This window comes from Pseudorca crassidens, chromosome 12 (genome assembly GCF_039906515.1).
Source record: "Pseudorca crassidens isolate mPseCra1 chromosome 12, mPseCra1.hap1, whole genome shotgun sequence".
Classification (NCBI taxonomy): Eukaryota; Metazoa; Chordata; class Mammalia; order Artiodactyla; family Delphinidae; genus Pseudorca; species Pseudorca crassidens.
The window spans coordinates 27,016,283-27,041,562 of record NC_090307.1 but is presented as its reverse complement, the minus strand read 5'-3'; the positions used below and the strand labels follow the sequence as shown (position 1 = coordinate 27,041,562).

General features: G+C 45.9%; 1 protein-coding gene and 2 long non-coding RNA genes across 6 annotated transcripts in view; 2 read left to right on the top strand and 1 right to left on the bottom strand.

Annotated features, from left to right (window-relative positions):
• The window catches only part of ST8SIA5 (ST8 alpha-N-acetyl-neuraminide alpha-2,8-sialyltransferase 5), an 80,084-nt gene extending 78,580 nt beyond the window's left edge, over nucleotides 1-1,504 (bottom strand). For 2 of the 4 annotated variants that reach the window (XM_067699195.1, XM_067699197.1), the window contains exon 1: nucleotides 1,026-1,488. In XM_067699195.1, the coding sequence (XP_067555296.1) occupies nucleotides 1,026-1,156 (131 nt within the window). In that variant the 5' untranslated portion in view covers nucleotides 1,157-1,488. Of the gene's footprint in view, nucleotides 1-1,025 lie in introns of all 4 variants that reach the window. The other 2 variants (XM_067699196.1, XM_067699198.1) reach the window with 2 other exon arrangements.
• Nucleotides 1,505-1,622: 118 nt separating this feature from the next.
• LOC137203318 (uncharacterized) lies at nucleotides 1,623-5,932 on the top strand. Its single transcript, XR_010933045.1, has 2 exons — nucleotides 1,623-4,220; nucleotides 5,194-5,932. It is a non-coding gene; the product is annotated as an uncharacterized lncRNA (long non-coding RNA).
• A 3,272-nt stretch (nucleotides 5,933-9,204) lies between these two features.
• LOC137204106 (uncharacterized) lies at nucleotides 9,205-25,007 on the top strand. The gene is made up of 3 exons (XR_010933425.1): nucleotides 9,205-9,292; nucleotides 13,449-13,516; nucleotides 24,655-25,007. It is a non-coding gene; the product is annotated as an uncharacterized lncRNA (long non-coding RNA).
• Nucleotides 25,008-25,280: the final 273 nt, after the last annotated feature.

Sequence of the window (25,280 nt, the reverse complement as noted above, 5' to 3'; positions counted from 1 at the left end):
GAGGAGACGGGATTTTATATAGCTAGCCAGGCATTTTGTTTTCTATCAGCCTCGCTGGGGAGGGGCAGCGAGAGTAGGAAGACAACTGACAGCAAAGGAAAAACCTCCAGCAGAAAAGAGAGGTGGGTTCTTTCCAAAAGAGGCTCTGAAATGGGAGGATCCTGGGGCAGCCCTCTCCCCAAGCCCTGGAACCAGGCAGAGTAACCCGAAGCTGTTCCCCTGCCAGCAGGGCAGGCAGACGAAAACGGTTGGCATTTCCATATATTTTCCGCACACACAGGGACTGAGGCTGGGCCTGAGTTTCTGAGTGACACCTCCTACTCCTCTGCCTCTTAATGGAGTTTGCCCGTGGATGAGGTGGGGTGGCAGGAGAGCCCAGGAGGGGAGGGTTAACTTCTGCTGCAGCTCTGACCTTCTGCGTAAGGATGAGAAAGAACCATCTGTTTCAGAGGGATCAGGTTGTGAGTTTCACAGATCCAGTGGTTACTGGTTTATAAGGATTCACTATCTCTGTCGCATCGTCCTAGCCCATTATCCCCCCAACCTAACCCGGCACTCCTGCGGGGAACAATATGCTTTTCCCCCTAAGGGCCCCCACAAAAGTTCAGGACTCGAGTGGTAAGCCTATCCGATTTTGAGCCCTCCACACCCGGCAGCCTCCCCTCCAACCAAATGGCCATGGCGCTGTAGATTTGGGGACACCGATCTGACCCCTGCGGCCGCTCAGGGCATTCACATGGATTTATCGTCAGCTTGGCCGCTCCGAACTCCAACCTGTCCCCCATTTTTCACAACAGAACAAAGTTGTTGGGCGCCTCCGGCCAGCGCTGGGCAGGCGTTCTCCTCTAGCTGAGAGTAGAGATGCGCTTCGAGCACGGTGACCCGAACCTAACGCGGCGGTGCTCGAGGCTAAATTCAGACCCACGGTCGCTCACCCCGGGGACGCCGAGGCGGATGCTGCGGCCGCCACCTGGGGACTCACCCGCGGGCTCCGCGCACCCCGACCCGCGCTCGGACCTTCTTACCTCTTGATGTAGTTCCTGCCATACAAGATCTGTTGCAGCAAGGTCACCAAGGCGAAGGCGCAGATGAAGATGAAGAGCAAAGTTCGGTTCCCCAACAAATCCCGGTTCGCCGAGGGGTCCGCGTAGCGCATCCTTGCGGCCGCTCGCGCACGGCGGGTCGCGGCGTGCGCCAGGCGCCTGGGGGCCCCCGCAATCACGCGCGGGGCGGCGGGGCCCCTGGGGGCGCGCGGCCCACCAGGCGCCTCTCCACGCGGTCAGGAGGGTGGAGGACTTCTCCGGGCAAAGTTTCCGGCTGGCGAAGACGGAGCAGGAGCATCCGAGCATCGCCCGCGGCGGGGCGGCTGGCAGAACAGGGCAGGCCTCTGGGAACTCGACAGCGGCCCCGGGCCTTCCCTCCGGACGCCTTTCCCTCCCGGCGTCCGCGCCCGGCAGCCTCCGATTTCCCTGCGGAGCGGCGACGCCAGGTGCCCTGAGCGCGGGCGGCCCCTCCCGCCGAGGTGGCGGCCAATGGGGAGCGGGGCACGGGCAAGGTCCGCCTGTGCGCCCGAGAGCGCCGCACACCGCCCCCTCCGGCCGGGCTCCGGATCGGCCTTCGAGCGCAGTGCCCGGCCCTGGCGGGCCAAGTCCGATCTCCGGGCCCGCAGCGAGGGAGCGCGAAGGTCGGCCTTCAGTTCTGCAGATGGGAGGTAGGGGACAAAACACCCGGACAGTCTGGGTGAAGACAGGCGGGCGATGGAAAGGGGAAGGGGTGGAGCGGAAAATGCCGGGTTTGAATCGTGGAATTTAAAAAGGAGGCAGGAAGGGAAACCGCGGCTGCGGAGCTGGGCTGGCTGGAGGGGAGCGTTTGCATGCGGCGCGCAAGGCACCGAGTCACCGCCGCGGCCGAGTCCTCGCGCTCTCGGGGAGATTTCTCCGGAGAAAGCGGAGCAAGGTCAGCCGGGTAGCCCTTCAAGGACGGAGCGCGCGGCTCCTGCATGCTGATGGCCTGCGGGATCGCCCGCCCGCGTCCCGGGAGCCCCACTCCAGCAGGGAGGAGATTCAGGGGCTCTCCGCCAGGGCCACAGGCCTCCTCGCATTCCCCAGCCGCAGCTCCCGCCTGTTCGTCAAAGACCTCATTGTCGCCGAGACACTGGGACCTTGTCTCATCCTTGGAACCACTCGTAAATCTTAGGTCAGGCAGCTGGCCGCCTTCGGGAGCCACTGTCCCCCAAAGCTTTAGTAAGTCACTGTCTAGAAAGGTCTGTGCTTCAAGAGTGCACACCGGGGAAAAATAAACAAATGCAATGCCAAAGCCGTACCGCATCAGAAATCCTAACCTCGAACTGTGCTCCCCGCTCCTCCCCTCACCCCGCACCCCACCCCGCACGCCCAGCCACAGCCCTGGCAGCCTGGCACTGCGAGTCTCCACCGCCTGGGAGTCACGTGCCCCCGGCGGTCACCACGTAGCCCTCACTGGATGATTCTAGGGCGCCCCTTCCCAGGGCCCTCCAGCCAGTCGGGGAGGTTCTAGAGTCAGGTCGGGGCTTCAGCTTGGAACTTGACTGGAACTCGAATCTCTCAGCAAGAAAAAGAACTTTGACGGTGAAGTACCCAGACTCCAATATTCTGGTCTCGGCATTTAATAGTTCGCTCTTTGAACTGAAAAGACCAAAGAACGCATGGTTAAATCTCATGATTAGGGTTCCACCAATGTCTTGGAATTCATGCTAATTTACAAGGTGAAAGTGGACCCTGTGCTATCTATGTATCAAATGCATATTATCCATGAGGTTGCCAGTAGGCGTTTTAGCCAACGAAAGAAATAATACATAAACATTTAGATGGTCCATTATTATTATAATCCCCACATTTGATTGGTGTCTTGCACATCAAAATGCTTGCTTTTGCATGTACTAATGAGTTAGCACCTCCTAGGCTCCAGCTAACCCAGTCTACAGTCAATAGGGTCAAAGCTCAAAGACTGGAATCGGAGAGGTAGCTCTTTCTCCCACACCCACAGGCAGGGTTGGCTTCCAGGGAGTGGGACCAGTGCCGTAACCGCACCCTCAGCCTTGGCTCAACGTCCCACTCTTACTGTCTTCAAATTCTCAATTTTTGAACAAGGAGGCCCAGTACTTCACTTTGCAATGGGCCACATAAATTATGTAGTAGGTCCAGCACGCAGGCTCAAGTTAACAGAGTCCTAGCTCTTCACTTAGTTGGCCCTTGCCCGCAGTGTGCATAAGGTATATCACCATCACGCCAGGCAAGGCACTCTCTGGTCTCCTTTCCTTTCCTGCTTATTCTCCACTCACGTCAGGTACCGACACTTATAGCTGTCTCTGGATGCACGCTTCCCTGGAAAAACCAAACGACTCTATTTTAAAGTAATAAATCCAAATTATTCTAAAAATGTACAGCTTGCTGAGTTTTCACAAGTTAAATACACCATGTAATCGGTGCACACAGATCAAGAAACAAAAACGTTATCAGTCCCCCAGAATCTCCTCCTGCAGCTTTCTAGTTACTACACACTCAAGAATAACCACCATTTGACTTCTAACACAAACATCAGTGTTTCCTTTTCTTGCATTTTATGGAAGATGGAAATGGAATCATACATTGTATGTTCTTTCATGTCTGACTGCCTTTGCCCACTATTGACTGTGAGATTCATCCCTGTTGTGTGGTAGGCAGAATTCTAAGATGGCCCCCAAGATTCCTCATCCTCTCTTGTACTCACAGCCTCTCCCAGTTATTCAACTGAACATTAATCTAGGTGCTGCTGTAAAGGCATTTTGCAGATGTAATTAAGACCCAACTCAGTTGGCTTTAAGGTATGGAGATTGTTCTCAGTGGGCCTGATCACATGAGCCCTGAAAAAGGATGGGGCTTTTTCCGGTGAAAGGGAAATGAAGTATGAGAGGAATTGACACAAGGGAAATTCTTCATTGTTGGTATTGAAGATCGAGGGGTCCACATGGATACAGACGGTCTCTAAGAGCTGACATTGGCTCCTGGTGACAGGCAGCAAGGAAATAGGGACCTCAGTCCTCCAGTCACAAAAAAGGGCCCGAATTCTGCCAACAACCCAAATGAACGTGGAAGAGGATCCTGAGCTTCAGCACCTAACACCTTAACTTCAGCCTGTGAGGCCCTCAGCAGAAAACCCAGCTACACCAGGCCCAGATTTAAGACGAGCACAACTGTGAGCTGGTAAGTGTGTGTTGATTTCAGCTGCTAGGTTTGTGGTAATTTGTTTCACAGCAACAGAAGACTAATGCCTTGTGTGTTAGAGTTCAGTTTATAGTATGCCATTGTTGGACTGTAGTACAACTTGTTTATCCATTCTCCTGTTGACGGACATCTGCGTAGTTGCAGCCATGAACATTCCAGCGCACGTCTTTTGGTGAATATATGCGTGCGTATCCGTTGGCTGTCAGGATTTAGAAGTGAAATTGCTGGGGCATGGAGTACTTATGCTTAGCTTTAGTGACTACTGCTAAACAGTTTCCAAAGGGATAAGTTATTTTTTCATAGGTAATTTATTCAGACTTGCCGTGACCTAATAAGGAACTGGTCCCATCCTAGCTGATACTAACTAGCTAATCTAATAGCAAAAAGCCCACCAAGCCAAGAGCCAAAATAGTCAAGAGAAAATAACAGCTTTAGACCCTGGATACTGTCTCTCCTCAATGGCCTGGTCACCTGCATGAATCAGCAGTGAAGAATATTGATGCTGGCATTAGCCATAGATAGAATCTCGTGGCAGTAGAGTGGGCCCTTCATATCCACAGGTTCCACATCCTCAGATTCAACCCACCAGGGATGGAAAATATTTGGAAAAAATTCCAAACTCCAGAAAGTTCCAAAAAGCAAAATTTGAATTTGCTGTGTACCAGCAATTATTTACATAGCATTTAAACTGTATTTACAACTATTTACATTGTAGTAGGTAATATAAGCAGTCTAGAGATGTGCATAGGTTTCATGCAAATACTATGCTATTTTATGTAAGGGACTTGAGCACTGGTGGATTTTGGTGTCCACTGGGGCCCTGGAACTCATATATGGGAGGTATTTGGATTGCTTGATACTCTGCAGAGCAATAGTCTGGACTAGCAATAGTCCAGATCTCTGCTGACACTGCTCTTCTCATCCTAATGGCATTTTAAACCTGTCTCCACAGGAAGTCAAAGAAGTGTCTTTCACATACACACAATTGCAAGCATCTATGATGGAGTCAGAGACTGAAGATCTTGAAACATGGAGGTCTGCAGTCCCTGTTGTTTCTATTAATGGAAACATGGTTCTATTTTAAGCCAAACTGATATTCTGATTGTAGAATTGCAGCAAGTACTCAGAAGGCCTTGCAAACAAAAGAGTAAACACATGGAGAACTGGTCCCTCTGCCAGATTCAGCGAACACCATTTTTATATCCTAATTGCCGGGAATGGGGACAGCTGCATCATTGTTTAAAACACACACTCATGCACAATTAAGCCAAGAATAAATGTCAACACTGGCACAATCTGCTAAATAACTGATAACTGATGAGCATTACTCATGCTGTGAGCATTGTCTCCAATAGAAAATGGAAAGATTCCTATTTTGAAAAGATCTTAGAGGTTTCTACTGGTTTAAGAAAGCTGGGTTTACCGAGGGGGAAAGGGGGGTGGTGGGATGAATTGGGAGATGGGGATTGACATATATATACTATTGATACTATGTATAAAATAGATACTAATGAGAACCTACTGTATAGCTCAGGGAACTCTACTCCGTGCTCTGCGGTGACCTAAATGAGAAGGGAATCCAAAAAAGGGGGGATATATGTATATGTATAGCTGATTCACTTTTCTGTACAGTAGAAACTAAAACAGCATTGTAAAGCAACTATACTCCAATAAAAAGAATTTTTTAAATACATCCACTATAAATTTTTTTAAAATACATCCACTATAAAAAAATTTTTTTTTAATTTTTAAAAATACATCCACTATATCCCTTATCAGATATATAATTTGCAAAACTTTTCTCCTGTTGTATGGGTTGTCTTTTTACTTTCTTGATTTTTTTCCTTTAAAACAAAAGGTTTTTAATTTTGATGAAAAAAAAGAAAAAGAAAGCTGGGTTTTATAACAAACGGCACAACTGCAGCCTGCCAGATTATGTAAGTGGCATTCCACCCATGTGTTCAAGGAGTTTGTGATAAGAACACGCCGTTCTTGTGCATCTTTATATTTGTAGGAACAAGGCAGATTTCTGGTTTGGGGACACTTTTTCTGGGATGAGGGTGTCTTGTGGCCACTGACTAGAAATGCCCAGGGATGGCCTCGTAATCCAGAGAGCCAGGGTTTGCCACTTGCATGGGCAGCTTCAGACACTGGACTCTGTGCCATCAGTCTTGTTTTCAATAAATTATTATTATTAAAAAAATTATTATTATAGACTGTAACTATAACTTAAACTCCTTGTTCAGTTCCCTTATGAAGGGAACTGAACATGTTCATGTCCCTTGAACACGGATATGACGTCACCATTGGCCTTCACATCTCCAACCTGAGAAACATCCTTCTTCTGTCTCAGCACCACCTCCCAGGTGACAACTGAAAGAAAAATGCGCAACATAAAGTTGTGAGTTAAGTTTTATTTGGGGACCTTACTGAGGACTATAGCCCAGACAGCTCTGAGGAACTATGCCAAAGAGGTAAGGGAGGAGGCAGGATACATGATTTTTTTTTTGCTGGAAAAAACATGTAGTCAAACATCAAAAGATGACTGCTAATCACAAAGAACAGACATCTCAAGTTAATGATTTTAGTGCTTTTCTATGTATGGGAAGGTGCAAGAATCTGGGATCACTTGAAAATTTTCTTTAGATACGCATCTTAACTATCTAGGGGCCAGTATATCCAAAGCACAGAATGCTTCCTGTTTTTCTCCATCCTGAATTTTCTTCAGGGCTCAGTGTCAGTGCGTGACTGCAGTGGCTAATGGCTTTATCCTTGTAGAACCGGAAAGGTGGGCTACACTTTTTGTTTACACAGGTATTTCTCTCCTGCACTTGCCCCAGTTTACCCAGTTTGCTTCAAAAGGTAGAGACGTTATTATTATTCCATAATAGTTTATGCATCCAGGGCACTGCAGTGCAGAGACATTCATTGCTACTTCGGGCATGTCATATTCCCACAGATAGAAACAGCTACACGGTTTATAATAATGTCATTCAGAACACTTTTAGAGGGAATTCCCTGGCGGTCCAATGGTTAGAACTCTGCACTTTCACTGCCAAGGGCGCGGGTTCAATCCCTGCTCAGGGAACTAAGATCCCACAAGCCGTGCAGCACAGCCAAAAAACGAACACACTTAGATGACATGGTGGCCAAAAAGGGACCTGGTATCTCCTTTGCTCACCTTAAAGGCAGAGTCCTGGGGTAGAAACATTGGGATCAGGTCCTGTCCTTTGAGGAAGAGCACTGACGAATTCAGCTGAATGTTTTTCATTACAACCCAGGGCTGGCCCCGAGTCACATTTTGCTGCTGGTCTGTATAATGCCAGAATTTCAAACAATGCCTATCAATGTAGCTGCCTAGAAATGTTTAATGTTCCTTAGGTACCTGAGAAATGGAAAGGGATGACTGCTCCCCTGAGATCATCCATTTCTAAGGCACCAGGGGAGGTTCCCAGCCCTAACGCCATGGCCACAGCAGAGCACGTGTCATTTACCCACCACCCTGGGGCCTAAAAGCTCCAGATGTTCGGTAGCCATGATGGAGGTGCTCCCATGTTCTTGGTATTGTATGACATGCCAGGGAAACGAGATCAGTAAGTCATAGTCTGTGCCCTTAAAGGAGCTCACAGCACAGTGAGGACAGACACACAGCGCCCTAGAGCAGGATAAGTGTGACTGTAAACCCAAATCGGGGTGTCAGGGGTGGAGAGGTGGGCAGGGGCCAAATGGCAAGGAAGATGTCCAGCGGAGGCGGTGTTTGACATGAATTGAGACAGGTAAGGAAGTTGGCCAGGTAGAGCACTGGGACGAGGCATGCTGGGCAGAGGAGCCATGTGGTCAGCAGCAGACGTGGCACAACCGGCTCAGTGTGGCTGGAGATGAGGCTGGGAGGTGGCAGGAGCCAGAGCACAGGAAGCTGGGACTTATCCATGGAACTATTGCAAGATTTTTATTTTTTATTTATTTATTTATTTATTTATTTATTTTTGTGGTACACGGGCCTCTCACTGCTGTGGCCTCTCCCATTGTGGAGCACAGGCTCCGGACGCGCAGGCTCAGCGGCCATGGCTCACGGGTCTAGCCGCTCTGCGGCATGTGGGATGTTCCCGGACCGGGGCATGAACCCGTGTCCCCTGCATCGGCAGGCGGACTTTCAACCACTGTGCCACCAGGGAAGCCCATATTGCAAGATTTTAAGTAGGGGAATGATATGCTCAGATTTGCATTTTAGATAAATCAATCTGCAGGATGGTGGAGAACAGTGTGAGGGAGAAATGCCTGCAAAGACACGGAGGTGACAGACCCCTCCCCACTGCTGCAGCGCCCCACACCCCACTGGCAGGTGACCCCACCATGGATTTCTCATTACGGTACCAACTTGAGAAGGCATTCTCTGCCCCTTCCAGGGGAGCAGGCAAGGAGTAGAGGCACAGGCTCACTGCTTCATGAAAGCTGTCACCGAAGTCAGTGCTTCACCATCCAGCTCATTTGATATTCATGGAAATCGGTAAGCATGCTCGGAACAGGTCCACTGTACACTGGGAAGCTCAGAGCCCATCTCTGATACACTTTTTTTTTTTTTTTTTTTTCACTTCCCAGGGCTCCCTCTGGTTCCTGGTACAAAAACACGCTCTTTCCCCTCCCTTTTAAAGCCCTGCTCTTGGGAAAGGCTCTGATAGCTTTCGTTCAGTGCTCCTGATGGAAGGAAATTTAATGTGAAGTATCATCTGTGCCTGTAACGAAGGCCAGTCCCAGGAGAGCTGCACAGAGAGTACTGGAAGGAAACCTTCAGGTGAACAGCACCTTGACCACATCCTCCTGTGTCTTCAGTGCAATCTAATGGAGAGTGGTTTTCTGGAGGAACATGGATCTGATGTTATAATAGGAATTAGTGGAAACAGGACTCTTTAAAGGAAATTTCTTATAATGTTTTCTTGTCAGTACTTTCATATGAAAAACAACAGGATTGATGTATTCTGCCTGAAGACCCTGAAAACAGAGCCTCGTCCATGAGCATAGTCACCAGTAGGATGGCCTGGCCTTGCTATGTGGTGGGTTTGCCCAGACCGTTGTTACTTACAGGCCAAGCAGATGGTGCTGTATACCAGGGGTCAGCAAGCTTTTACTGGAAAGGCCAGATTCTGTAGGCTTCATGGGCCATACCCCTTCTGTTGCAGGCAGCTCTGCCGTTGCCCAATACAGAAATGAATGGGCATGACCAGAGTTGGCCCACAGGCTGTAGGTGGCTACCCCTGGTCCATATCATGAGATAGGCAGAGCCCTGCGCAAAAGTCCTACTCCGTTGACATAAAGAGTGACTGTAAAAGGCATCCCCCTGGGTTCAGGCATTATGTCTACAAAGGCCTGATAGATGACAACATGTTAATCCATTATCCATTGGCAACAGGTTAGCACAGATTCATTTATCCTTGAAGTGCAGCCTGGAGATCACAGGATGACATTCCCATGCATAGAATGCCCTCTAACTTTGACCAGCTGTACCATAAATACATGCCCCTGGTCATCAGGAGCCACTGAGCATGAATATGGGCTGCTTGATGAGACTCCATCTCACTTCTGGAGATAATAAATCTTGTGTCTTGAAGGTCAGTGCACCAGTTAAGAGCTTTTGAGTAAAATAACAGAAGCCATAGGGAAATTTATGTTCCCACATAACAGAAAAACTAGAGGTGAGGTGGGATCAACAATTAGCTAACCAGTATTTCTAGAACCCAGGTTCTTTCTATCTTTAGCTCTGCCATGCAAAGTATAGGCTTCTTCCTAAGCATGGCTGTCCTCATGGTTATATGGTGGCTCTCAGCAATAATTGAGACATTAGCAGAACAGAGGGAGAAAGAGAGAGAGAGGAAGAAAGAGAAAGACACTCTCCTCCAACCTGGAACCCATAATAATCACTGGACGGATGCCATGCACGGGATTGGCTTACATCTGGGTCCTTGAACCAATCACTGACAAGGCAATGGTGTTATCATGGTTGGCTTAGTCTACTAAGAACCCTTCCCAAGAGCTGGGGTCAATTCCAGAAACCACATTCCTGCTACAGAGTTGAAGATGGAATGAATGTTGGAGAGTCAATCACCATTTCCACCAAGAGCAGCATTTTTTTTTCACTTATGTTTCCCTTTTCCTCTTTTTAATAGGACACTGTTGCTGTGACCGAGTAGTGCTGAGAAAAAAGAAATGAGAGAGTAGGGAACTGTGCCCCTTCAACATCCCAGAAATGTCATTTCAGAACCATGTACAGCATCACCCATGGCTCTGTCTCCTGCCCATCCCACCAACCCCCAACACATGTTACTGGTTTACTGGTGCTACACCCATGACTACAGTCACCAAGCTCAGAGGAAAAGAGAGAAGCCAGGCAACAGGTCGGCCAACCTACAAGTGAGGAAGCAGATTATGTTTGTTTTCTGAACGCCCTGGTGTTTGGCTGCAAAGCCTGCCAGGAGGGAGAGAGTGGTTGACAGTGTCCTGGAGGTTGGGGATGCTGTTGGATGGTGGGAAAGAGCTAGGGATGGGGAGTCAGAAGGTGACACGTTTTAGGTCACAGCTCTGTGAGCTCAGGAGAGACAGCTACCTTCTGTAGCCCACTGGTATCTTCATATGTAAACTGGAAAATATACTACCTACCCCTCAAAGGAGGAGTCTGTGAAGATTAAATGTAAGAGCATTTTGTAAACTATAGAGCTGTACAGCTCTAGACAGCAGTATTTACTACGGCTGGAGATAGAGGGAGAGTTGAGTCTTAACGAATTTGTGAAGGTGGTCAGGAATCCCCGGTGGCTTTCCTGGTCCAGCCTATCTGCTGGCCCAGCATCCCCACTGGAGCCCAGACCACGATCTGCCCCCTTCACTTTCCTCCCACCAAAGATTACCTGTCTTGTGTCTCACTACACGCCTGAAGCTGACCTAAGGACGTATGGAATCATGGAAAGAGCATGACCTAAGCATCAAAAACCTGAATCCTAGGTCTGGCTCTGCCATTAACTGGCCATCTGAATTCAGGCTTGATTAATCTATTGGCAACCTTGGACTTTGAGCCTATAAAAGAAAAGAGAGCTCTGGTTTTTAAAACTTTTTCCAGCATTAAAATCCTGGCTTCAAAGAAAAAGGGTGCTCTGTGTTCTTCATCCCTCCCCTTGTGCCCCTTCTCAGCCCAAACAGCATTCCCTAGGCACCCTCACAGAAAGGCATGGGCTTACTGAAGCATAGTTTGAAAACACTGGGCTAAATGATCCCCCAAGGTCCCATTCATCTTTAAAATTCTCTAACTCAGTCTCTACTTCTAAGATAAAAGCCTTCATGCTAATGTGAGAAGTAATATAATATAATATAGTAAAGTACAGTACCCCTACTAGAATCATTTGAGTAGGAATTCTCATAGACATATAATCTTATGAATTAATACATAAAGATAGAATTTCAGGCACCATGTGTGTGAGAGAGGTAGTTGGGAGACCCCCTGGATCCCCTAAGATCATACGACTTGGGTTGTCCATTCAGCTTTCATTTAAAGCCTAATCTTTTGAAGTGGTTAATGGTATTTTTCAGGCTGGTGAGTGACAGCTTGGCTTCCCAACAGCTCCTTGGTTAACGGTGAGGCCCAAGGAGGACAAGGAAAAGCCATCATGTCTTTCATGGCGGGAATATGAGTTAGAATCAGGTTCAGCTCTGAGGGACAGAAATCCAATAAAGTTATACATTCTTTTCTATTATATAACAGATATCCAACAGCAATCTAGGGCTAGGAGAATGGCTTCATTCAAAAAAGTCTTTGAAGATCCAGGCTCCTTCTAGCTCATCACTTTAATATTCCAAGGAAGTAGCTCTTGTCTTCATGTTCCAAAATAGACACCAGAGCTCCAGCCATCAGATCTAAGTCCCAGTTAACAAGATGAGGAAAGAGATAAAGAAATGGAGGTCTTTCTCCATTTAAAGACATTCTCTGGGTGTAAGGGATGGAGGGATAAATGGGAAGATTGGGATTGACACATAGACACTACAATATATAAAATACATAACCAATAAGGACCTACTGTATAGCACAGGGAACTCTACTCAATAATCTGTAATGGCCTATATGGGAAAATAATCCAAAAAAGAGTGGATATATGTATATGTATAATAGATTCACTTTGCTTTACACCTGAAACTAACACAAATTTGTAAATCAACTATACTCCAGTAAAAAATTTTTTTAAAAAGACATTCTCTGAAGTTTCACATAACACTTCTGCTCACACCTCATTAGCTAACCTGAGTTTTGTAGTCAACCTAAATAAAAGGGAAGCTGGAGGAAATCACCTTCTGGATGGGAAAAGAAGGAAGGATGACCTACGACCGCTGGTGGGTTCCATGTCAGGAGTTAGTCAGCCACAGGGAAGGGTCAATGATCCTCAGAATTTCAGTTCTGGGATTTATACATTGACCCGGGCGCTTGGGAATTTTACTTGGATACCTTCAGATTCTTAAACATAATTTTTTAGTGTCATTAGAATAGACGCAGATGAGATCTGCATAAGTAATAATGAGTATGAACTTTAAAAATACATTTGTACTAACTATGCTACAAAGTTCCTATTTTCTTTTTAACCTTTTAAAAAAGTATAACATATGTACAGAAAAGTGTAAAAATCATGGTGTACGGGTCCATAAATTATCACAAAGTGAAGACACCCAGGTAACTACCACTAAGAAAAAAAAAGAAACCACCAGCGCCCAGAGCCCTCCTGTGCTCCCCCCAATCCAATCTGCCCATCTGGAATCCTTCCCTTTTCTCCCTTTTCCTTCGCAGCTCTGTCCTAGCCCCATCTTCTCTTCTGCTCTCCTCATTTCCCGGGCCTCCCAGACAAGCTGGAGGTCGGGGGTGGGTGGGTGGTAATTTTTTGAGGCTGTTGTGCCTTCTGGCGCAGCATGACCTTTGGAGCCAGGTTCACCAAGATCTAGATCTCAGCCTCTCTGCTCACAGCCTCTGTGAATCTGGAAGAGACGTAACCTCTCTCACCCCAGCCCACACACCGTCCTGAGGGTCAAATCCGCTGGTTCCTGTACTCCGCACAGTACCCGTGCGTGCTGGCACTCCACACATGGGGGCCCATATGATAGCCACTGCACTTTCATTTTTATACTTTTTGTTGGGCCTTTTAAAAACCCTGTGAGATGACACTCATTATGTCCATTCCACAGATTGACACTGTGACGCCCACTGAGGCAAGATGACTTGCCCATCATCACACAGCGGGTCAGCAGCACAGGTAAGGGTAGACCCTGGGCTCTGAGGCTGGGCCAGCCACTGCCTGGAGCTGCAGCCCTCCTGACGGGGGGTGGGGACACTGGGGAGGGAATTCTGACCTGCCCACAGTCCTGTAGCCATCCAGGTGCTTTTTTGGCCCAGGGATGCCTGGTTCTTTCCCAGACTCGCTGGCATCCTCACTAATACTTGTCTCAGCCTCGCCAGAATGTTTCCTAAACAGATGCACAAATATCAACCTTATGACACTTGCTAATAAAAACAGTTCCCTCAGCAGGATTGTGTTCCAACAGTGCCTAATAATAACTGCAGACATGAGTGAGGAAATCACTAGCCGTGCATAGTGTGTGGGACCCTCTGGAACCAGATGGAATGTGAAACAGTCAGGGCCAAGGCAGTGTCTACAGCCAGGGCAGGGGCGGGGCTGAAAACCGGTCACCTGGCCGGATGAGGAGGGCAGTGGACCAAAGTCAGGCCGCATCCTGGCCACATGAGCTCATGCCGTCATCCAACAAACACCATGTGGACAGTGACCATGAAACAGGTGCCTAGTGATACCCGGGGATGGGTTCAGAAACCCATGGGAGTTTAGAGGAAAACTCCTCACCCTTCCCGAGATGCTCAGACATTTACTTAGAAGGAGTCAGGTGGTTTCTCATATTATAAACATGAGACAGACAAGCAAGTGACCCAGGAGAGGAGGCCCAGGGACACGTCCAGAGTGATGTGCAGAGGAGAAGGAAGAGAGTCTTCCCTGACAGGTGGCTTGGCCCCGTGGTTCCTGCATGGAATCCTCTCACCGTCTGCCCTCACCTTGATCCACTCTTATCCCTGCCCCTTCCCTTCTCCACGGAGCTCTGTGAAACAGCAGCGGCAAGAGTATTGAGTGCTCACCTTGTGGGCGCTGTCCATAGTGCTTCCCCGGTGTTAATTCATTTTATCTGCATAGTCTTATGAGGTAGGACCTACTATTATGCCCATACACAGGAGGACACTGAGGCACAAAAGGTTAAGTAACTTGTCCAAGGTGACACGGTGAGGAAGATGGGATCTGACCCTAGGCCATCTGGTTCTAGAGCCTCTCTTTCTTCTGCTTCAGCCGAAATCTAACTCACGCTGCAGGGTGCTGGCTCCCTAGGGCCCTGTGTCGTCTTCCAAGCCCTCAGAACCCCAGGGCCCAGCGCAGGGGTCTGTCGACTCAGCGCTTGGTGCTGTGACTCACCGCCTCCCCTCCACCTCACCTCCCGCCACCATGCTGGAGGATTCGCACACCCAGCCTCCGGCCAGTCTCGCAGGCCTTCATCCCGCTGGGCTCACACGCTTCTCCCCGCTCTGCCCGGTGGTCCCCAGTGCCGTGCAAGGCAGAAGCCAGGGCTGGCTGAGAGCTTGGGCGCTGGAGTCACACCACCTGGGCTCTACTGCCAACCCAGCCAGTCACCAGTTTCGTCCCCTCAGATTAGTTTCTTGACCTCTCTGAGCCTCAGTTTCTTTATTTATGAAATAGGCTAATAAAAGAAACTACCTTCCTGAATTATAGTGAGGAGGGAGTGTAGGCACACCAATTACTTAAAAGGGAGCCGGTCGCACAGGAAGTATTTAGGAAACCTTAGCACTTACTATGACCACATCTTGTCACGCAGACTCTGAAACCATAAAATCAGAAATTCTGCTTTCTAACCACAACTTCCTGTTTTCCATTCTTAAATATCCCTTGCTCCCAATAGACTACTCTGCTGCATTAGTGCCCAAAGGGTGCTGGAGTCCCCATTCCCAGTGTACCCGCCACCTCCTGGCTTCTTTCCTACTTTGCTCAGACCCCATGGTCAATCACTTTACTGACATCCTTATAATTACCCACAATTTCCTCATACTTGATCTGTGTCTGTTAGAATTAGGTTCAGTGGCGTATAATAGAAAACTCAAAATAGCAGTTCTTAAGGTCATCAGGGTTTATTTTTCTCTCACATAAAAGGAATCCAGAGGTAGTTAGCCCCGAGGGGATGGTGGCTCTAAGTGGATGGGGGACCCATGCTCTTCTCTTAACTGTTTGCACGTTGTCTCATAGTCCAAGATGGCTGTTTGAGCACCAGCCATGGTGTCTACGTTCCAGACCGCATAACGGAGGAAGGAAGAGGAGGGGAGAACAAAAGGGAAAGCCCCAGCAGTCTATCCTCCTGCTCTGGAACCTTCCCATCCAACACCTTCCTCTTATCTCTCATCGGCCAGAACCTGGTCACATAGCCACACCTAGCCGCTGCTTACTTCCTGCTCCAAATGAAAGGGAGAAGGGGAGGATGGTCCTCCTGCTGTGCAGGGCTTGCCTGGCCAATGCACAGCCAGTGATGACTTCGCCACCCACTTCTGCTTCCAGGCTGTCCCCAGTGCTGGAGAAAACTACCCAGTCATGCTGACAGGGAGGTCTGTGGACGTGTGGTTTCCAGCCCCACTCCTGGACAAGGCCATGTCCCTCTCTGCTGCATGCCTCATTGCAATTTTTCCAAGTATTCAATCATTTTCCTGGAACCCTCTTCCCGCCCCTGTTCCCAGCCTTGGTCTTGCCTCCCGTCCTCCCGCTCATCTGTACCTCTTGTTTCTCTGAAGCTGCTCCGGCTCCAACCAGGAGGTTACTGTGCCCAGGCAAGGGTAGACCCCCTCTCTCCCTGAGTCCCACAGTAGCGCTCAGCACACAGCTGAGCGCACCATCAACAGAAACAAACAATGAGAGCGAAGGTGCTCGTGGCTAACGGCTTAATCCCTCCACGCTCCCAGGATGCTCCAGAGCCTCCCGTGTGCATCCAGGGGAGGCCCTGAGCAGGCTGACGGGGGCCGTCTCAGGGATACGGCTCCCCCAGCAGCCCCTCAATCCCTCCTCTGAGCCGCTGATGAGTCTCGGAACAGAGACAGTCCCCCTGCAGGAAGCTCGCTCCGCCAGGACACTTCTGGCCACCCCCAGGCTCAGTCCCCACTGGCACGGCGGCACCGGGCACTCCCTCTGCCTCTCAACAGAGGGAAAGCGCCTTGAAAGAGAAAGCCAGCATTCCCCCAGGTTCAGGGTACCGGGTCCATCTTCTTGTGAAAACGGCCCCCTTGCATTCTTGGCTGCTGGTGAGGGGCAGTGTGGGTGCGGACATCCCTGGGTTTAGGGGCTGACTGAGGTCGCCACCCTATTCTTCAGTAAACGGAGGGGAAGTGAGAAGAACAGTGGCCTTCGAAGCCCTCCAGCGCCCCCTGCTCAGAGCCTCAGATCGGCTGTGCCTGGCGCCTGGGCCTGGGGTACTTCTCTGAGGGCTCACACACTGTTCCCAGGGCCCCGACGGCACCCTCCCTCCTTCCCCTGCCATCCGGGCTCATGAGTGCTTGGGTCAGGAAATCGCTCAGCAGCTAAGGTTCCTACTTGGTGTGAAAAGTCTGACTTAGATGTTGCTATAAAAAGGAACAAAAATAACAGATGTGCCTCTTGGTCTGTCTTTATGTTCCCTGCTTCATTTATCACACACATCTCGCAATAGCTACTCATTTTCACATTTTCCTCAGTCGCTTCCTCCTCCAGCATGAATTACTTAAAATAACAACTGCCGCTGGGGGTCAGCCTCATAGCTGTGCAGAGCAGGCAGCTGCTCCAGGAGAAGCCTCAGGTGACCTTCGCTCACCGCGGTACCCACTGCCTCTCCGGCCTGTCAGCAGCCAGAGGCAGCGCTGAGTAAGGAGGCCTGGGGACTCCCCTCCCACTGCAGAGGCTGGGATGACTTTGGAAATTTCCTGAGGACAAGGTTGGCTAAGAGAGCAAGAGAGAGCAGAACACAGACTGTCTGGCATGGAAGGAACACCTGACCAGAGATGGGAGCTGAGTTGCCGTCCAATATATGCTGTCAGCATGCTGTGTGGCCACACGCAAGTTGCTTCCCCTCTCTGAGTCTCAGACTCCCCATCTGTAAAATAAGGGTATATGAGGGCCTTCTGTGCTGGGTGCATCCCTGGAGCCTCTCTAACGTTCAGTCCCACCTCCTAAACCTCCTCTTCACCCCTTACCAATTAGGCTTTGTCAACGCCTTAGCTAGCTTCCTATTTACGTCATGCCTGGTCTAGTGTACTAGACTCTGGATGGTTCTTCCTGTCTCCCCTGTCAGCCCCTACAGTCTTTTCTCCTCACGGCCACCAACTGCTTGTCAATGCTGATCTCATGTGCTGTTTAAAATCCATTCGTCACTCTCCATTGTGTTCAACTCTTCAGCCAGGCATGTGACGACTGTCACTATCTTAATCTACCTCTCTTTCTATGGCTTTCAGCTTCATTCACAAATACTTGTTGAGCACCTGCTATGTGCCAAGCACTGTTCTGGGAGCTCAGGATATAGTAATAAACCTTCAAGACTTGGTTCAAATGTCACCTTCCCGCCCTTCACTCCTTCATGCCCACCTGCAGGCTAAGCTCTTTGCCTCCTCCTCTGTGTGCAGCTGCCCTACCTGGCCAGACTGTGGAGAGCTGAGGACAGGAACCTTTATCTCCTTCATTACTATATCACCATCAGGCATACCTAGGGATGTTAGGTCCAGTCAGTGTTTGCTCAATGTGATGGTTAATTTTACGTGTTAACTGGGCTAGGCCACGGTACCCAGATACTTGGTCAAACACTATTCTAGAAGTTTTAGATGAGATTAACATTGAAATCAGTAGACTCTGAGTAGAGTGGATTATTCTTCATAATGTGGGTGGGCCTCACCCAATCAGGTGAAGGCCTTAAGAGAAAAAAGACTGACCTCCCCTGAGAAGAAGGGAATTCGGCCTCCAGTAGGCCTTCAGACTTCAGCTGCAACCTCAGCTCTTCTCTGGGTCTCCAGTCTGCCAACCTGCTCTGCAGATTTTAGACTCTCCAGCCTCTACAATCGCAAAAGCTAGTTCCTTAATCTCTCTCTCTTTCTCTCTAAACACACACACACACACACACACACACTCACCCTATTGGTTCCTTTTCCCCTCACCCACACACACACACTTATCTGATCCCTGTGGCTAAAGAAGGCGTTGGAGGAAAAGGAAGAGGAAGTGAGAGCTTTTTCATATGCTTATTAGCAGCTTTTATATCTTCTTTTATGAAGAGCCTGTTTAAAACTCTTGCCCTTTTCATAATGCTGTTATATTTGTCTTTTATTATGGATTTGTTTGTAGGAGGTCTTCAAAATATATTCTGTATACATGTCCTTTTTCAGATCTATGTGGCTCATGAATATTTCCCACTAGAATGTGATTTTTTTCATTTCTTAATACTGTCTTTTGATTATTAGAAATTTAAAATTTTGATGAAGTCAAATCTATTTTTTCTCTTTTCTGATTAGGTACTTTGGAGCTCTAAGAATTCTTTTTCCACCCCAAGGTTGCAAAGATATTTCCCTCTGTTTTCTTCTAGAAGGTTTATAGACTTAGCTTTTGTATTTCAATTTATAATCCATCTCAAATTAATCTTTGTGTGTGGTGTGAAGTAGAGGTAAAGGTTCATTTTTGTTCCATAAGAACATTCAGTTATTCCAATACCGTTTATTGTTAAAGACGTTTTTCTCCCATCAAAATGCATTAGTGCTTTTATAGAAAATCAAGTTATACCGTATCTATGGGTTTACTCAGATTTGATATTCTATTCCATTCATCTATTTAATAATCCATATGCCAAGTACATATTGTCTCATCTATTGTAACTTTATATATGTCTTGAAATCTGAATGTATAAGTCCTCCAACTTCAATCTTTATGATTTTTTTGCTTATTCTAGGTCTTTTTGCAATTTCATATGCATTTTTAGAATCAGCTTTAATAAGTAGAAATTGACATTTCTACAAAAATTCTGATGGAATTATAACTGAGATGTCATCTACAGGTGGCCAACAGGCACACAAGAAGATGCTCAACATCACTAATTATTAGAGAAATTCAGATCAAAACCACAATGAGCCATCACCTCACACCAGCCAAAATGGCCATCATCAGAAAGTCTACATATAATAAATGCTGGAGAGGGTGTGGAGAAAAGGGAACCTTCCTACACTGTTGGTGGGAATGTAAATTGGTGCAGCCACTATGGAGAACCGTATGGAGGTTCCTTCAAAAACTAAAAATAGAGTTACCATATGATCCAGCAATTCTACTCCTGGGCATGTATCCAGAAAAGGCAAAAGCTCTAATTCAAAAAGATACATGCACCCCAATGTTCATAGCAGCACTATTTGCCAAGACATGGAAACAACCTAAGTGTCCATCAACAGATGAATGCATAAAGAAGATGTGGCACATATATACAGTGGACTATTACCCAGCCCTGAAAAAGAATGAAATAATGCCATTTGCAGCAATGTGGATGGTCTAGAGATTATCATACTAAGTGAAGTCAGACAAAGATGAATATGTGATAATACTTATATGTAAAATCTAAAAAATTAATACAAATGAACTTATTTACAGAACAGAAACAGACTCACAGACATAGAAAACAAACTTATGGTTACCAAGAGGAAAGGGGCTGGGAGAGATAAATTAGGAGTATGGGATTAACAGATACACATTACAATATATAAACTAGATAAACAACAAGGATTTACTGTGTAGCACAGGAAACTATATTCAATATCTTGTAATAACTTATAATGGAAAAGAATCTGAAAATGATTATATATATATTCATATATATGTGAATCACTTTGCTATACACCAGAAAATAACACTATATTGTAAATCAACTATACTTTAATCTTTTTAAATTCAAATTAAAAAAACTAAACAAAAATGGGATGTCATCCTAACAATATGACATCTGAAATATATTATCTTCCAATCTTTGAACATAGAATACATCTTCATTTGTTCATATTTTATTGAGTTTTTCTCAATAATATTTTGTAGTTTTCAGCATAGAGGGCTTCTACGTCTTTCATTAAATTTCTTCCTAGATATTTTATGTTTCTTGATGTTATTGTGAGTGGCGTTTTAAAAATAAACTATTTTTAGAACAGTTTTAAAGAAAAATTGTGAAATAGTCCAGAGTTCCTATATGCCCCACATACTCAGTTTCCCCTGTTGTCAACAACTTACATTAGTATGGTGCATTTGTAACAATCAATCAACCCATATTAATACACTGTTATTAAGTAGAGTCCAGAGTTTATTCAGACTTCCTTAGTCTTTTTTGTATAGATTGTATCAAGAAGGTTCAATGACTTTAGTTTTTAATGTTTTACATTTATAAAATTTGGTTTCTAAGAATATTTAATTTGTTAGACATTGATACAGGTTTTGTTTGCTTTTATTAGTTTTGCCCCTCAATTTTTTAAACAAATATTTATTGTATCATTAGATAATTATATTTCTTTTATGAGGACATGTCTTTGCAATATGAAAACAAATTTTTTTTTTTTTTTTTTGCAGTGCAAGGGTACAAGGGTACTGCAGTACCCTTTTTTGCATGCTAATGTACATACTAATCACTCTTGATTTTACCTTCCTTGATCACCTGGCTGAGGCAGTGTTGGTCAGGCTTCTCCCCTGTAAAGTTACTTTTTCCCCGCACTCCATACTATACTCCATACATACTCTTTGGAAAGAAGTCACTGTGGTCAGCCACACTTTGGGAGTGTGGAAGTAGTATATCTACATAAATTATTTGGAATTCTTCTGCATGGGTGATCTTTCCTTCCCCATTTATTTATTTATTCAGTCATTTGTTTATAAGAGTATGGACTCACGGATATTTATTACATACTTTGGATTATAATCTAGTACTACTTTATTTATTTTGTTGAACAAATTGTTCCAGCTTTGAGCCTTTGGGAGCTCTTTCAGTTTCTTGTGTTGCTTTGATATATCCCTATCAAAGTGGTTTTTGATTTTGTTTGTTTGCAGTTACTCTTAGCACTTACTCTCTGGCACTGCAGGATGCTCCAGGTTCATCCTGTGTATTTCCTGTCCCAGTCCTAGAATCAGCCATTTCACCAAGGACCCTGCTCCTGTTCATTGGAGAATGGTTTTAGAAACAAAGATCTGGCCACTAGATGTGCTCACTGCTACCGAGGAGTTGTTGTTGTTGTTTTTATATATACCTTTTTTTTTTTTTTTTTTTTTTTTTGCGGTACGCGGGCTTCTCACTGCTGTGGCCTCTCCCGTTGCGGAGCACAGACTCCGGATGCGCAGGCTCAGCAGCCATGACTCACGGGCCCAGCCGCTCCGCGGCATGTGGGATCTTCCCGGACCGGGGCACGAACCCATGTCCCCTGCATCGGCAGGCGGACTTTTAACCACTGCGCCACCAGGGAAGCCCTATATATACAATTTTTAAAGGTCACTTTCCATTTACAGTTATTACAAAATATTGGCTATATTCTCCACGTGGTACAATACATCCTTGAGCCTATTCTACACCCAGTAGTTTGTACCTCCCACTCCCCCTCACTCCCTTCACCACTGGTAACCACTAGTTTGTTCTCTGTATCTTTGAGTCTGCTTCTTTTATGTTATATTCACTAGTTTGTTGTATTTTTTAGATTCCACGTATAAGCAATATCATACAGTATTTTTCTCTGACTGAGAACTTGTTGCTTTAAAATGGCATCTTTTAAACCCTGTTTTTCAATTGTTTATCATTAGTATATAGAAATAGGAATAATTTTGAACATTGATCTTGTGCCCCATAGTACGAAGCACTTATTAGTTCTAGAAGTTTCTTTCTTGATTCCTTTGGTTTTGTACATATACAATCATATCTGTGCACACAAAGTTAATATTTTTTTCCTTTGTAACTCTATTATTTCTTTTTCTTGCCTCCCTGTATTTGTTAGGGCTCCCAGAACAATTTTGAATAGAAATGGGAGAGTGGCTATCCTTACCTTTTTCCCATTTTAGAGGAAAATTGTTCAGTATCTCACCATTAATTATATTATCTGTAGGTTTTTCTTTGATATCCTTTATTAAGTTGAGGAAGTTCCCTTTCATGCCTAGTTTGTTGAGAATGTTTATCATGAATGAGTGTTTTTAATGAATTTTTCAAATACATTTTTCTGCATCTATTGAGATGATTATATGATTCTTCTTTATTCTGTTGATATGGATTTTTTATTTAAGAGGGTCAGGTTTATTGATATATATTTAGTGTATTAGTCAGGGTTCTCCAGAGAAACAGAACCAATAGTAGATAGATAGACAGATAAATAGATAGATAGATAGATAGGTAGATAGATAAAGAGGACATTTATTACAGGAATTGGCTCATTTTATTATGGGGACCAAGAAGTCCCATGATCTGCTGTCTGCGAGCTGGAGAACCAGGAAGGCTGGTGGTGTAATTCAGAGTCTGAAGGCCTGAGAACCAGGGGAGCAGATGGTGTAAGTCCAAGTCTAAAGACCTGTGAACTGGAGGACCAATGGTATAATTCCCAGTTTGAGTCCAAAAGCCCAAGAACCATAAGCAGATATCTGAGGGCAGGAGAAGATGGATGTCCCAGCTCAAGCCAAAAAAAGCAAATTCACCCTTCCTCTGCCTTCTTGTTCTATTTACACCCTCAAGAACAGACTGGATGATGCACACGTGCACCAGTGGGGGCAACTTTCTTTACTCAGTCTATCAATACAAATGTTAATCTCTTCTGGAAACTTCCTCATAAACCACTCTCTGGGCACCCCTTAGCCCAGTCAAGTTGACACATAAAATTAACCATCACATTTACCTACCTTAAGATTCACCCTTTAAACTATACAGTTCTAGGAGATTTAGCAAAAGCAGAGTTGTGTAACCACCATGAAAATTAAAATAAATAAAACAGTTCTATCCCCCCTTTCAAATTCCATATGACTCTCTGTAGTCGATATCCCCTGCCACCCCCATCTGCTGGCAACTACTAATCTGTTTCGTGCCCTTTCCAGAATGTCACGTAAAGGGCATCTCATGTTACGTAATTTTCTGAGTCTATCTTCTTTCACTTAACAATGCATTTGAGAGTCACCCATATTATTGTGTATATCAGCAGTATTTCCTTTTATTGCTAAGTATTCTATTGTATAGACATATCACAGTTAATATCTATCCAGTTGAAAGACATTTGGGTTGTTTCCAGTTTGTAGCAATTATGAATAAAAATGCTATTATAGGGGCTTCCCTGGTGGCACAGTGGTTGAGAGTCTGCCTGCCGATGCAGGGGACACGGGTTCGTGCCCCGGTCCGGGAAGATCCCACATGCCGCGGAGCGGCTGGGCCTGTGGGCCATGGCCGCTGAGCCTGCGTGTCCCGAGCGGGAGAGGCCACAGCAGTGAGAGGCCCGCGTATGGAAAAAAAAAAAAAAAAGAAAAAACTCTTTAAAAAAAAAAAAATGCTATTATAACTATGTATAGGTTTTCGTGGGAATAGTTGTTTTGGTGGGAATAAATATTCATTTATCTTAGGAATGGAATTGCCAGATCATATTGTAAGTGAATGTTTAACCTAAGAAATTTCCAAACTGTTTTCTGAAGTGGTGTAACATTTTGCATTCCTCCCAGCAATGTATGAGGGCTGAACTTGCCAGTACTGGTATCGTCATTTTTTTTTCTTTCTATGCTAACAAGTATATAATGATGTCTCACTATGGCTTTAATTTACATTTGCCCAGTGACTAATGACGTTGAACTTCTTTTCATGTGATTATTTGCCATCTATACCTGTTCTTTGATGAAATTTCTGTTCAAATACTTTGTCCACTTAATAATTGAGTTGTTTGTTTTCTTATTCTTGATTATTTACATATATATTATATAGAGAGATATAGATACGTTTTTCGCAAATATTTTCTCCCAGTCTATAACTCATCTTTTCCTCTTTTCAAAAGTGTGTTTCAAAACACAGAACTTTAGTGCTTCCCATCTCAGGAACGTGTCACACTGGTCATCAGCAGGTGGGCTGCTGAGATCAACACAGGCTGCTAACACACAACAGGAGAAAGCTTGAGTTAGTCCAGCCCAGGAATCATCTTGCTTACAGTTGACAGATATTTCACAGTGCTATAGACACCATAATGAAAATTCACCTGTTGGAGTCACCTTAGTATTGTCGCCTTTATATTGAATGTATTATTCTAAATTTTGTGGTAGGGAAGAGAGGTATGCTTTCATTGATTACAGCCTTTTGATGTCAGCTAGGTGGCTTTTAAAAATCTTGAACGAGGTCTTCCCTGGTGGCACAGTGGTTGAGAATCTGCCTGCTAATGCAGGGGACACATGTTCGAGCTCTGGTCCGGGAAGACCCCACATGACGCGGAGCAACTGGGCCCGTGAGCCACAATTACTGAGCCTGCGCGTCTGGAGCCTGTGCTCCGCAATAAGAGAGGCTGCGACAGTGAGAGGCCCGCGCACCGCGATGAAGAGTGGCCCCCGCTCCGCAACTAGAGAAAGCCCTCGCACAGCAACGAAGACCCAACACAGGAAAAATAAATAAGTAAATAAACTCCTACCCCCAACATCTTCTTTAAAAAAAAAGAAAAAATCTTGAACGAAATATCTTCCTGTATGCATTTTATTTTCTAACTACCTTTTCTCTTTGAATTTTTTAACATCTTTATTACAGTATAATTGCTTTACAATGGTGTGTTAGTTTCTGCTTTATAACAAAGTGAATCAGCTATACATATACATATATCCCCATATCTCCTCCCTCTTGCGTCTCCCTCCCACCCTCCCTATCCCACCCCTCTAGGTGGTCACAAAGCACCAAGCTGAACTCCCTGTGCTATGCGGCTGCTTCCCACTAGGTATTTTGCATTTG